Here is a 14,129-nt window from a genome sequence, read left to right on the forward strand (position 1 = left end):
TGGTCCCCGTACCGAGTACAGAATTCAAATTGAGCTATGCTGTTTGCATTCGGACAAACGTGTCTCAGCTTAATAAGCCAAGATAGGAACAAGCCTTTCGGCCACGCACACAATTGCTTCATGTGAGCAAGTGAGCAAACCAAGGCGGCTTCCATTAACCATGGCTTCCCATTTTGTCCAGACTGCAGAACTGGTTAGCAGCTTCCAAACAAGCCAGGATGTTATACTTAGATATTAAGCTTGCTCTGAAGCTGTTCACCATACTTTCCCAGCCCAGATGGAACAGGAAACCATAGCTCATGGCAGATTGCCTGGTTTGTTCATTCGCTCATGTGAACGGGCTGTGTAAGCCAAGATATGAGCATCGAAACATGCCTTGTGTTTATCATTACATAGCTTCTTGTTGACCCTACACACCATCATTCCCCCTGCAGAGCACGCTGCAGGGTCAATGGAACATAGGCAACGGCTTCATACTGGGTCAGTACTCATGGGTTCCTTCCCGCCTAGTATTGTAGACACTGACTGGCAGTGGCTGTCCAGGGTTTCAGACAGGGGATTTTCCAAACCTTATCTGGAAATGCCAGGGATTCAACCTGGGACCTTTTGAAAGTATGGTTATGTGCTCTACCGTTGAGCTACAGCCCTTCCCTCATGTTGGTCAAGGAAATCCAGCATCCCAATAACGAGGACAGTGTGTATATGCATGCATGCTATCATGTGCACGTGAGCTTAAGCCTTGACCCTGCTCTTGCCCCATTGACTGTACCATGGGGAAAGCAGTGAATGAGACAACAAGGGCCTAAGCCCAGGCACTTGTACAGATTTGCTCTGTGATGAAACTCACCCTCTCATTTTACAACCAAGCATTTTTTGTCTTGTTTCGACAGCAGACCTGTGGCAGGCTAAGTTTATGTGTTGCTTTCTGTGCCCTGAGGTGAGCTTTTGATTTTAAAAACAGGGAATCTGCTTGTTTAAAAATCTTTATTCGAAGGTAGTTTCAAATTCATTCACTTTCATCAAAGGCCAAACTACATCTCAGACAACAGACATGGGGCCACCACCCAAACTAGTCAGTGACTGGCCCCAAATCACCCAGTGAGCTTCATGGCCAAGTGGGGACTAGAACCCAGGTCTCCTGAGTCCCAGTCCAACACTCTGACCACTACACCACACTGGCGCTCTTAACTAGAGGAGGAGTGCAGGGGGACTTCACCTGGAGTTGCTGACCCTCCCGTTGAAATCAATGAGACTTGAGAGACGGCATCTGTGCGATGCAGGAAGAATACAAGGGTGATAAAGAGCTGGGCACAGGCATGTATTAGGGGATGTTTTTTGTACTGACATTTTTTTTCCAGCGGAAGACACTTCATTTCAGCCGGATGCTCTTGCATTAGGGCATCAGACCAAATGGGCAGTTCAGCTGGCTTCCTGCTGAGAAAATAAATAGTATTCACAGAATCATAGAATAGTAGGGTCGGAAGGGGCCTATAAGACCATCGGGTCCAACCTCCTGCTCAACGCAGGAATCCAAGTCAGAGCATCCCTGACAGATGGCTGTCCAGACTCGTCTTGAATGCCTCCATTGTGGGAGAGCCCACTACCACCCTAGGTAATCAGTTCCATTGACGTATTGCCCTAAAAGTCAGGAAGTTTCTCCTGATGTTCAGCCAGAATCTGGCTTCCTGTAACTTGAGCCCATTCTTCCGTGTCCTGCACTCTGGGATGATCAAGAAGAGATCCTGGCCTTCCTCGCTGTGACAACCTTTCAAGTACTTGAAGAGCACTATCATATCTCCCCTCAGTCTTCTCTTCTCGAGGCTAAACATGCCCAGTTCTTTCAGTCTCTCATCATAGGGCTTTGTTTCCAGTCCCCTGATCATCTTCATTGCCCTCCTCTGAACCCTCTCCAATTTGTCTGCATCCTTCTTAAAGTGCGGTGCCCAGAACTGGACACAGTACTCCAGGTGAGGCCTAACCAGTGCTGAGTAGAGGGGAACTAGTACTTCCCGGGTTTTGGAAGCTATGCTTCTATTAATGCAGCCCAAAAGAGCATTGGCCTTTTTTGCAGCCACATCACATTGTTGGCTCCTATTCAGCTTGTGATCGACAACAATGCCACGATCCTTCTCACTTGTAGTGTTGTTGAGCCACGTATTCCCCATCTTGTAACCGTGTATTTGGTTTCTTTTTCCTAGGTGCAGAACTTGGCACTTATCCCTATTAAATGTCATTCTGTTGTTTTCTGCCCAGCGCTCCAGTCTATCCAGATCACTTTGAATTTTGTTTCTGTCTTCCAAAGTATTAGCTATCCCGCCCAATTTTGTGTGTAGCTGGCCTCTAAATCTAAAGCTCTGCTGGAGAACATGACATCTCAGCCACGCTTAAATCTTGAAGTTTAAAATGGGGCATTTTTTGCAAGCTGGGTATCAGTCACAAAACTGCATTGCATTTTGATCCATACGGCACCACTTCATTTCTCACATAAAATTCAATGTCCCAGATTGGAGCAAGGATAATTCATATTTCATTCTTGCAGCCTTTCATACACCTATTAAAATTTTATACGAGCAATATCTGACTTCTTTTTTGCAATCTCTCCTGGAGCGTAGCCATTTATCTCATTTTATTGCATTATATTTTTCACCTCTTGCATTGTATAGATCTGTGGTGGGCAACTTGTGGCCCTCCAGACATTTTGGCCTATCAGCCTTAGCCAGCACAGCCAATGGTGAGGGCTGATGGGAGTTGTAGGCCAAGATATCTGGACAGCCACAAGTTGCCCATCGCTGCTTTAGATGGTGGTGAAAGATGGCTGCGTGCAATAATTCCTGCTGAAAACCACAGAGGCCTGTTCAGCATCTGATTAATATTTTGTCAAGAAAGGAGGAAGTTGATATTGCCTGGGTTGACCTGAAGAAAACAGGTGGCCACGCATTGCTTGCTAACCCACACTCATTAGTTGAGTGTGGGTTGTTGAACTGTAGGTTGTTTGTTAAACTGTGGTTAGCGTGTTGTCTGAACCCAGGACATTTTCCACAAGGTGGCTTGTTAACCATGCAGTGTATCTTGTTTTTCTCAAACAAGCCACCTTGAAAAACCATGGTTCATTGTTGGGTTGTTCAGGGTGGTAAACAAGCCATACTGCATGGTTAACAAGCCACCCTGCGGAAAATGTCCTGGATTCAGACAACATGCCAACCCACGATTTAACAACAACCCACACACAACCACTGAGCTTGGGTTAGTGTATTGTGCAAATCCAGTCACTGTATTTTGACCTGTTAGTCAGAGGTCATCAAAAGAGTTCTTGCTTTCCACTGAAAAGAGGGGAGCGGGCTGGTATGTGACTGAAATGATAGGCATTCAACTGGGACAGTGCACAGACCTATGTGACTCGGCAGGTGTACTTATGCAGCTTTGCATATGCACGCATGCGGGAGAGAGAAAGCTCATTCCTGTATATGCAAGTATGCATGCCTCTGCTTATCCAAAGTCTGTGGTACATCTTTGAGAGAAGAGAGAGAAATACCACACATGCGCCTGGAGTTTTGGTGCCACTGACTAGATATTAATAGCTTAGTCACAGTGGTCCAGGCACTGGTAACTCAAGAATGGCTTATTCTAATGTGCTTTATGTGCGGCTGTCTTTGCGCTTGGTCCAGAAGCTGTGGCTGGTGCAGAATGCAGTGGCGAGGCTGCTAACTGGGATCTCTTTCCAACAGCAAGCTGCACCCTTACAAAAAGAACCGCACTAGCTGCCAATAAGCTACCAGGCCAAGTTCAAGGTGTTGTTGTTCACATATAAAGCCCTAAACAACTTGAGACCAGGTTACCTTAGGGATCGGCTCACCCTGTATGTCTCTGCCTGACCTCTGCAATCATCACAGGGAGCACTTCTGAGGGTCCCAGTTGCAGTAGACCACCGAGTACTGCAGCAGCCACCCTCTGGAATGCTATACCAACCGCCATTAGACAGGGCCCCACAGTTCTGACATGTAGACGCCTTCTTAAAACTCATCTCTTCACACAGGCTTTCCCTCAAGCGTGACACAGCCAGCTATGGTATGTAGCACACGGTAGTTTGCGGTTTCATCACTGACTAGTTTGTATCGTGTTGTTTTTGTTGCATTTACTGTTGTTTTGATGCCACTGTATTTTATGTTCACCGCTTTGATACCTTTGTAGAAAGCGGTATATCAATGTGAACAACAATGATATGGATGATAATAATGATAATAATACTTTTAAGTTTACCGCTTTGAAACCTTTGTGGAAAGCGGTATATAAATTTGAATAATAATGAGAATGACAATGAAGATTATGATGATAATAATAATTTTAAGTTGACAATGCAGCCTTTGGTGTGTGTGGTCATGGGGGCAGGGGGAGACCCCCATTTTTCCTAAAAGTTTTTTGACCATTTTCAGTAGGTATCCAAGGAAAGCATATTAAGAACATAGAAAGCTGATTTATTCCAAGTCTGACCATCCAGTTCAGTACTGACTATAGTGACAGTAGCTCTCCTGGGTTTCAGAAAAGTGATCTCTCCAGGCCTACCTAGGAATGCCAGGGTCTGAACCCGGAACCTTTGGCATGCAAAGCATGTGTGCTAGGTCCTTCACTCAAGGGGACTTGAGTTCACTCTTATGCAGTTTCCACAAAATGGGAAATCAAACCCACACAGCCATCTTTACCCGATGGCAGGAATGTTCCAGATGATACTGCCACTTCAGGGAGGTCTGCACTTACCTTCAACACTGGGCTTGACGTAAGAAAATAGGTTGAGTTCTCTTGGGTTCTCAAGGAGCAAATTGGCTGCATGTTCTAATCCCAGTTGTCTGGCTCTTTGTGCCTTAGTTCCTTTGCTTCCAGTTTTATATGGTGCATACTAGGACAGATAATGCAGACTGGGCATAAGAAATGCATTCAGTTAAAAAGGAGAAATATGCGGGTATTATTTTGAGTTTTGTTGCCATGATTTCTGTGATGTTTCTGTGTTTTACTTTTTCACAGGTAGAGATCATAGTCATAATGTAAAGCATCTACACTGCCAGTTGGTACTTAGGATGATTTTAAGTGACTATGTAGTACATTCAAACCCTTTTTAAGCCATCCTTCTTAAAAAAAACAACAACAAACAAACAGGGGAAAAATGAAAGATGAAAGATAAAAGGGGGAAAACCCTGTAATCCCAAGCATACTTATTTATTATTTATTTAAAACATTTGTATCCTATATCATTAAGATCTCAGGGCAGTGTACAAATAAAATCTATTTAAACAGTAGGTAAGCGGAGACAGCCACAGTACTATTGGGGTGTTGCTTCATTCAAAGTTTTCTGGAGAGCGCAGCCTGAGCTACAACGGTCCCGGCCATGCGACCCCCATCCTCGCCCCGCATTTCTGGCATACTTAAAAGCAAGTTCTGCAGAAATCAATTTATTTATTCCTTTAATTTATTAAATCAGGGATTTATTCCTGAGGAAATAGTATTAGGATTAAATAGTAAGGAGAACCAAACATGTACCCTCAACAAGGCAATTTTTCCAATAGTGTTCTGGGGAACCCAGGATTCCTCAGATGCTTGTTGGGTGTTCCATCAATGAAAAGATCAAACAACCCTTCCTGGATGAGAGCTTGTCCATCATTTCCCATTTTTTCCTAAGGCAGGGGTGGGGAGACGTATTTGTTCCAGGGGCTGGATCCCCACCCCCAGACCCGCCTACAGGCCGAATGATGTCAGGGGCCCGCATTTCCCGCAAGGAGATGCACTGGCTGAGGGTGCAGCTGGCTTCACACAGGGAAAAGCAGGGGCAAAGTGTGCTTGGCTGACACTTGCAGGAGCTCCTGCAAGCACCAGCCAAGTGCACGGCACTTTGCACACTGCTCCCCTCCCAACTGGGAGGGGGAGGATGCACTAAGTAAGAGGAATCCCCGTTATCTCTGACCTTTAACTGGAAATAACAAAGGGAGTTCGCTTTGCACCATTCACCCTCCCGTTGGGCCATCGGAGATAACAAGGGGTTTGGAGATAACAAGATCAGAGACAAAACAGGATTCCTCTCGTCCCCAAGCCAAGGGCCAGGGCTTGGGGAGGGAGAGTGCCCGTGAAGGAGCCCAAGCCTCCAAGGGCCAGATTCCCCATTCCTGGTCTACAGGAATGTCAAATGGTTTTTAGAGTACAGACCTACAGTGCAATCAGATACACATCTATGAAGGTAAGCCCCACTGAGTTAAATGGGCATATTCCCTGGTAAGCGGGTATAGGATTAGAGCTTTAATTCACAGAGGGGAACAGAGTGGCCCAACAGGCCCGAAAGGTTAAGGATGCAAGTCTCAAGCTGGTGCTTAAACATAATTTATTATGTGAAAGGAATGCATTGGGTAAGTGTCCTCCTGGGGAGCAAGGGTCATGTTTCTTATTCTGCTATACTGAATTTTAAAAGAGTAGAAAGGATGTTTTAACTAGGTCCCATCCAAATGCTGCTCCCATTTGGCCGCCTGATCCACAGACAGTGATATGGGGTCAGATTTCACAGATTTGGGAGGGGGAAATGAAATGTTGGGGGGCTTACCAGCAGAGGCAAAGAGAGGTCTTCCCAGTGGCCCCAGAGTTCCTCTGGAAATGATGCTAAATCATCAAGCAGTGTCATCCCCACATGGCTTCTGAGTGGAGATATGGTGGCCACCACTTTGTATCTACTAGGAAGACTTCTCCTTGCCACCACTGCAGAACTAACTGGTGGCAACAGCGAAACAGCAAAGGAAGGGGTGCAATTTCACTCTCCTTTTCAACCTCATGCCACCTTCCCCTAATTTCAGTTTTAACTAGTGTAACAGTTAGTCTCCTGAGACAGGCCATTGGCTGCAGCTCATTGGGCCATCTTTACATAATATATTCATACTTCCAGTCACCTGCTTGGCACCTGTCTCTTCCTTCACTCTTCTGGTCTATTGGTGCTCCCCCTGCAAGATTCCCCTGCCCAAAAGGCCTGGCCACCATTCTATATGAACTGGGGAAGGGCTCTAGCTCAGTGGTAGAGCCCCTGCTTGGCACGCAGAAGGTCCCAGGTTCAATCCCCGGCATCTCCAAGTAGGGTTGGGAAAGAATCCCATCTGAAAACCTGGGGAGCTGCTGCCAGCCAGTGTAGACCAGGAATAGGAAACCTTTTTCGGTCAGTAGGCACAGTTGGAATTTTGAGTGTTGCGGGCACTGTCATAAAATGGCACACTTCCCCATTATAAAATGGCTGCCACGGTGGGCACGGCCAGTTACGAAACTCATTTCCCAAAAGGCAAACTGTTGAGACTAAAAGAAAAGTAACTTGCCCAAGAAGCTAAGAATAAGACAGAGGTGGGGTCCTAGCTCTAAAAAACAACCACGCTTTTCAACCCAAATAAAGATGGTGCTGGAGGGCAGCCCTTTGCAGCATGCCAGCCTCCCAGTGAAATAATAATTGCAAAATATTTTAAAATAAAATAAAAAACGGGGGAGCAGAGTGCCTGGCAGGCATGAAGAGAGGTATCTATGAGCACCCCACTGGAGACCCCAGATGGAGACAATACAAGCTAGCTGGACCCACAATCTGACACAGTATAAGGCAGCTCCCTATGTTCCTAACTGAAGGTATCCTAGAATTCACCCCATAATCCCCTGCAATGAACAGGCATCCTTGGCAGACAAAACTTACACAGAAAGAAGGATGGAAGGTTGGTGGGGGGGGGACCCCTGCTCACTAATGATCTAAAGAAATTACTTTAAAAAATGATACTAACCACATGATCCAACTCCTCCAAGGTTTTACAGTTTAACAAAGCAGTTAAAAGGCTTCCTGACAGTTTTCCTTCTTTCTTAAGCTTCTGTATGGAACCATGAACCTTTTTTGCTACAGTGCTAAGACAAAAGCAAAGATGGTGTGGTCAGTGAAACGATACATAGCCAACTATAATACCAATGTAGACACACTGCTCCTAACGCTGCATGTGTCTCCTCTGTATCATCCCAGTCCAGAACCTTATGTGCGCTGCTCACTGGGACCTCCTATACTTAGAGGCTGCTCCATTTAATCAATAGAAAGATCAGCTTCACAAGCCAAAGAAACGTGTGCATGGAATGGTATCTCCTTCCTGTAGAATTAAGAGTTAATTTATTCAGCTGTCAAAACTCTGGAGTGGATTATGGAATCTGGAATGGTTTCTGCAATCTGTCCTGGACAAATTGGCCAAGCCAGTTCCTTGGAGAGTAGTGTATTTCGAGCCCAAGAGACATCATAATAACCTATGTGTTATCAGGACAGGAATAAGCCTAGGCGAGTTTTGGACTCGCATGCTCTGCCCCTCACCTCTCTTCCTCTGGCATGGCCACATGGCCAAGATTGAACGTTTTTGCTTCCAGTTTTGATTAATCACAGTTTAACGTGATGTCCAAACCCTAAACTGTGGTTAATCCTAACTATGGTTTGTTGAAGCCAGACAGCTTCATAACCCATGGTTTGAAGTTGGCTTGTTTCTCACAAACCATGGCGAAAATTAGCCACAGTTTACCAGGTTTGGATATGGCAAGCTGTGGTTAATCAAAAATGGAAACAAACACTTCTGAACTCCTCCTCACAGCTCCACTGGAGAAGGAACGGGGGGTGATGAGGGCACACAAGATTCGCCTAGATTCATTCACGCCATGATATGCCACGGTTTATCTTGCCATCTGAACACAGCCATTGTAGAGAGGAAATGTACCAGAGGCAAAATGCAGAGAAACCACTGTCCCATCTCCCCCTACTGAAATTAGGTCCCAGGTTGAAAGAAGGCACCTTCTTCCCTAGAAACCAATTCCATTAGTAACGTTGCTTGGCCATGCACCTGCATCGCCTAGCGATCTTGGACCTCACTTCAGCACATGTACAGGATGATGTGAGGCTGAGTTTATATTCCCCCCTTTCGCCTTCCCACCCCCACCCCCACCCCACCACATACTGTAGTTCCTCCATCGTTTGCTGCACCTCACGCAACGCATCAGCCTCAAGATTGTTGATAAGCTCTTTTCGATACCGGGCGATGAAAGGAATTGTATTGTCATCATTGAAGAGGCGGATTATGTTGGCACACACCCATTCTTCAATACCAGTCCTTTGTGACAAGACCTGCAGCAACAAGGAAAAGGACAACAAGCTTGGGGGTTCTCCCTGAGCCGTGTTTGTCACTTGAGGCTCAAGTAGCCTCAGTGTCACAGAGGGCCTTCCACCAACTTCAGCTGGTGACCCAGCTACACCCTATCTGGACAGGGATAACCTGGCTTCAGCTGCCCATGCTCTGGTAACCTCCAACTTAGATTACTGCACTAAGTGGGGCTGCCATTGAAGACGGTTCAGAGCTGAAACTTGCACAAAATGCAGCAGCCCGTCTTATAACGGGGACCAGGATGCCTGAATATATAAGACAAATTCTGACCCGCTTGCACTGGCTGCCTAAATGCTTCTGTGCCCAATTAAAAGTGCTGGTTTTGACCTATAAAGCCTTACACGGCTTGGGAACACAGCACCTGATGGAACACCTCTCCGGGTATGAACCGACCCATACACTACACTCTGCATCTAAGGTCCTCCTCCGGGAGCTTCCTCCAAGGGAGGCTCAGAGGGTGGCACCAAGGGAGAGGGCCTTTTCAGTGGTGGTTCCCCATATATAGAATAATCTCCCTGACGAGGCCCACCTGGTGCCAATATTATTATCTTTTCGGCACCAGGTTAAAACTTCCCACTTCTCTTAGGCATTTGGCAGCATATAAGGAGTCTCTTTGATATTCTCTGGCTGATCATTTTAAATTGTTTTAGATATATGTTGTTGTGTGTGCTATTTGTTATATGTTGTTATGTGAATGGTTCTATACTTCATATAATGTATTTTAATTTAAAAAAAAAAAAAAATTCTGAACCTCCCAGAGAGCTTTGGCTATGAGGCGGTATAGAAATATAATAAATGAAATGAATGTACAAGAACGCTGCAAGTCAAATACAATTGTTCTCGGCGGAAACAATTCTGAACACTATAAGCCTGGCATGGTTCAGTAGTGCTTGGGAGGGAACAGGCAGGCGTGGGGCAACAGCAGCAACAGCTCCTTCTCCTCTCTGGCAGTGATGAGGAGGCAATGAGAGTCAGACAACTCCCAAATCAGCAGTGGGGAAGCTCCGGCCCATGTGCCAAATCTGGCCCTCCTGGGGTCCCAATTTGGCCATCCAGGGTTCCCCAAATGTCCATGCCCCTTTTCCTGGGCTCTTCCCTTTCCCCAACTGCCAACCATTTGGTGGTTTCCCAGCTATGGCGGAGCTTCCCCCCCCCCCCAATCGAAAAGGCCGAAATGTCTCTCCAAAAGCTTAGTTACTGGCCAGTAAGATCTTTAAGGTAAAGTATGCTGATATGTTTGGTAGCTGGGCTGCTAAACTGGGTACAGCCCATGTTGATTTTTTTATATATATCTTTTAAAAAACTCAAAGCAAGTTACAATTCGGAATATGAAATTTCTAATTTCTAATTCTCATTCCCAACTGGCGTGAGAACAAACTATAATAGTTTATAGCAAACTATCTTCAATTTTACCTTAAACCACTTACTGCCAGTAACTCGAGCTAGACCAAACTTTTTGGCCCCCATTTTTTCGGCAATTTATGCGTGGGCAGGGAAGCCCCCAGAGATGTGGAAAGCTCTAAGAAATTTTTAGGGGGTGGGGGCTTACTTTAGTATAATACAAGATGGCTGAGGAGTCCTCTTCCCACCCTTTTTTTTGTAGTTTAGAAAAAGCCTTGTTGCTACTGCTCTCAGTGGGTGGTGAGGCTCTTTGCACAGCACCCCAGCTGCGCCACCTGGAGACCGTGCTGAAAGAATGCCTATAAGAATTACTCATCCCCACCCCTTACCCCCACAGGAATCGTGGCCCGAATGCTGCACGGACAGCTTCGCTGCCTACCACAAGCAACTGCAATACGGCTTTTTTTTAAATGTAAGAAAAAAAGGAGAGGGAGGACGCTTCAGCCACCTCATATAACACTATAGCAAGCCACAGTTGGCCCATACATTTCTTACAACTTTACCACTACAGCCCCCAAAGTAGCCATTCCCCCAATTTTGCGGAATGGGGGGGGGGGTTCAGCATAGCTCTAATAAAAATGTCACAAACTCAGATTTCTTGTATGAATAAAGTTTAAAAACTGTCAGCGAAGTCACACCTGTTTTCGCTGGCCTTCCCATAATCCATAGGCTGCAATTTTTATTGGTGCAATCTGTTTTTATAGTGTTTTATAGCATTTCATTCTATATTTTTTGCCTATTTGTATATTTTGATATGGGGTTTTTAGCGTGTATACCACCTTGAGAGGGTTTTACCCTTAAAGGCAGCCTGAATATAATTTTAATTTTATTTATTTATATATATATATATATACATACATACATACATACATACACACACATATATACACACATATATACACACATACATACACACACATATACACACATACATACACACACACACACACACACACACACACCGTCAGGGCCAGAAATATTGGAAAAAGGATAACTGTTTTGGCAGTTGGCCTCTGTACACCACGACATGGAAGTTGAAAGGAAACACACCCAGATGGGAGCGAAGTCAGGACTTTCAGCTGTCATTCAAGGGGTTTGATAAAAGTGGGCCACTAACCATTCAGGAAGGACAGCCAGTGGCATACACACACACCCATTGTTGGGGGCTCATAAGTAATGGAACAAACCAACATCATTTCAAACTTAAGGATCGCCTTTAATACCTGGATGAAAATCCTTTGCAATCAATGTCTGCCTGAAGTCTGGAACCCATGGACATGACCAAATGCTGAGTTTCCTCCCTCGAGGTGCTTTGCCAGGCCTTTACTGCAGCTGCCTTCAGCCGCTGCTTGTTTGTGGGTCTTTCTGCCTTCAGTCTTGTCTTCAGTAAGTGAAAAGCATGCTCTATTGGGTTGAGATCAGGCGACTGACTTGGCCATTGAAGAACATCCCACTTCTTTGCCTTGAGAAACTCTTGGGTAGCTTTTGCTGTATGTTTTGGGTCATTATCCATCTGCAATATGAAGCGGCGCCCTATCAGTTTGGCAGCATTCAGCTCAATCTGAGCAGAAAGTATAGCCCTATACACTTCAGAATTCATCCTGCTGCTTTTATCAGCAGTCAGGTCATCAATAAACACCAGTGGCCTGGTTCCATTGGCAGCCATACATGCCCAGGCCATAACACTGCCTCCACCATGTTAGACAGATGATATGGTATGCTTGGATCATGAGCTGTTCCTTTCCTTCTCCATACTTTTCTCTTCCCATCATTCTGGTACAAGTTAATCTTGGTTTCATCAGTCCAAAGAATCTTATTCCAGAACTGGGCAGGCCTTTTTACGTGTTTGCTGGCAAAGGCAAATCTGGCCTTTCGGTTCTTGAGCGTTACCAGTGGTTTGCACCTTGTTGTGAAGCCTCTGTATTTACATTCATAAAGCCGTTTCTTGACTGTAGATGTTGACAATGACATGCCTACCTCCTCAAGAGCGTTCTTGACCTGGCTAGATGTTGTGAAAGGGTTCCTCTTCACCATGAGCAGAATTCTGCAGTCATCCACTTTAGTTGTCTTCCCTGGTCTTCCAGGCCTTCTGCTGTTGCTGAGCTTGCCAGTTAATTCCTTCTTGTTCAAGATGTTCCAAACTGTTGTATGGGCCACTCCCAATGTTTTTGCTATCTCTCTGATGGGTTTATTTGTTTCCTCAGCCTAATGATGGCCTCCTTCACTCGCATGGACCTCATGTTGGGAGTTCCAGTGAACAGCTACCAAATGCAAATGTAACACTCAGAACCACCTCCAAGCCTTTTCTCTGCTTGATTGGTCATGGAGTACCCAGGGAACAGGCCACACCTGGCCATACAGCTGCTTGTCAGCCATTCGTTCCATTACTTATGAGCCACCAATGATGGAGGGTGTGTGTATGCCACTGGCTGTACTTCCTGAATCGTTATTGCCCTACTTTTGTCAAACCCCTTGAATTACAGCTGAAAGTCCTGACTTCGCTCCCATCTGGGTATGTTTCCTTTCAACTTCAGTGTGGTGGTGCATGAAGGCCAACTGCCAAAACAGTTATCCTTGTTGCAATATTTCTGGCCCTGACTGTATATAAAAAGGCTTCAAGATAGATATTACACTTTTTATCATCTTTCCTCCCTGTGGCGTTTTCAAATTGTAGAAATGTAACTCTGAGTTTGCTGGTGTTTTTTTTTATTATTATTACCCTCATAATTTCCCTTCTACTTAGAAATATCAGAATGACCTCTTTTTGATGTTTTCATGTGAAACCCAATCCTAATTGTAACCTTCCTGCACCATAGCTTATGCTCAGGATAAGCTTTCATTAAAAACAGAGGGAAAGTATGCAATTTATTTTATAAAAATAAAGAGAGGCCAATTTACATTCTGGATTCCATCCAGAACTGCTATTATATACAATAGAAACCAAATTTATGCCCCAGTCCTGGCCACAGGCCCTCTTTATGCAGTATAGGTTTATGTGAGCTTTGTTATGAAAGGGAAAAAGATCTCAGACCTGCACAATGTCCCAGTTCATTTTATGGTCGTCATCCAGTTTGGCGCTTGCAGTGGATTTTACAGGATTCCCCTGAGGACATGTTGCAGATTTGAATTTTTTTAAAGGAGGCTCATCAAACGTAAAATCCTCTCCAGACTCTTCTGCCTTCACTTCTTGTTTACAGGCTGCAGTACTTGTGGAGGGACCTTCGGTGTTTTCCAGGACACAGACAGGATGTTCTTGAACGACGCTGACATTTTTCATTGTGTGGGGGTTGGCTGGAGATGGCAGCTTGGTATTGTCCTCTTCTTTAGGCTGACATAGTGGCAACCCTCCTTCGCTCTCACCAGGAGCAGTAACAGAGAAAGATGCGTCCTGGCCAAAGCATCAAAATATGTTAAGGAAAGAAGCTGACAAAATACAAAAGATTACATGGCTTGAACAATGAGGTCAAGTCTCTAGATTAGGCCTCCCACCCACCACCTATCTTCTGGAATGGCTTTTTTTCTCACCAGGTTTCACTGCATTGCCTGGTT

The 14,129-nt window shown here is 45.2% G+C and overlaps 1 protein-coding gene across 6 annotated transcripts in view; it reads right to left on the bottom strand.

The window, feature by feature from the left end:
* SRBD1 (S1 RNA binding domain 1) overlaps positions 1 to 14,129 on the bottom strand; it is a 275,489-nt gene that overhangs the window by 248,497 nt on the left and 12,863 nt on the right. For all 6 annotated transcript variants that reach the window (XM_084828969.1, XM_084828968.1, XM_084828967.1 and 3 more), the window contains exons 4-7: positions 13,612 to 13,968; positions 8,976 to 9,142; positions 7,779 to 7,896; positions 4,753 to 4,891 (exon numbers count right to left, since the gene is read on the bottom strand). In XM_084828969.1, the coding sequence (XP_084685095.1) occupies positions 4,753 to 4,891; positions 7,779 to 7,896; positions 8,976 to 9,142; positions 13,612 to 13,968 (781 nt within the window). The remainder of the gene's footprint in view (positions 1 to 4,752; positions 4,892 to 7,778; positions 7,897 to 8,975; positions 9,143 to 13,611; positions 13,969 to 14,129) is intronic.

This window comes from Heloderma suspectum, chromosome 1 (genome assembly GCF_057233095.1).
Source record: "Heloderma suspectum isolate Gila_16-S chromosome 1, 16-S_ref, whole genome shotgun sequence".
Lineage (NCBI taxonomy): Eukaryota > Metazoa > Chordata > Lepidosauria > Squamata > Helodermatidae > Heloderma > Heloderma suspectum.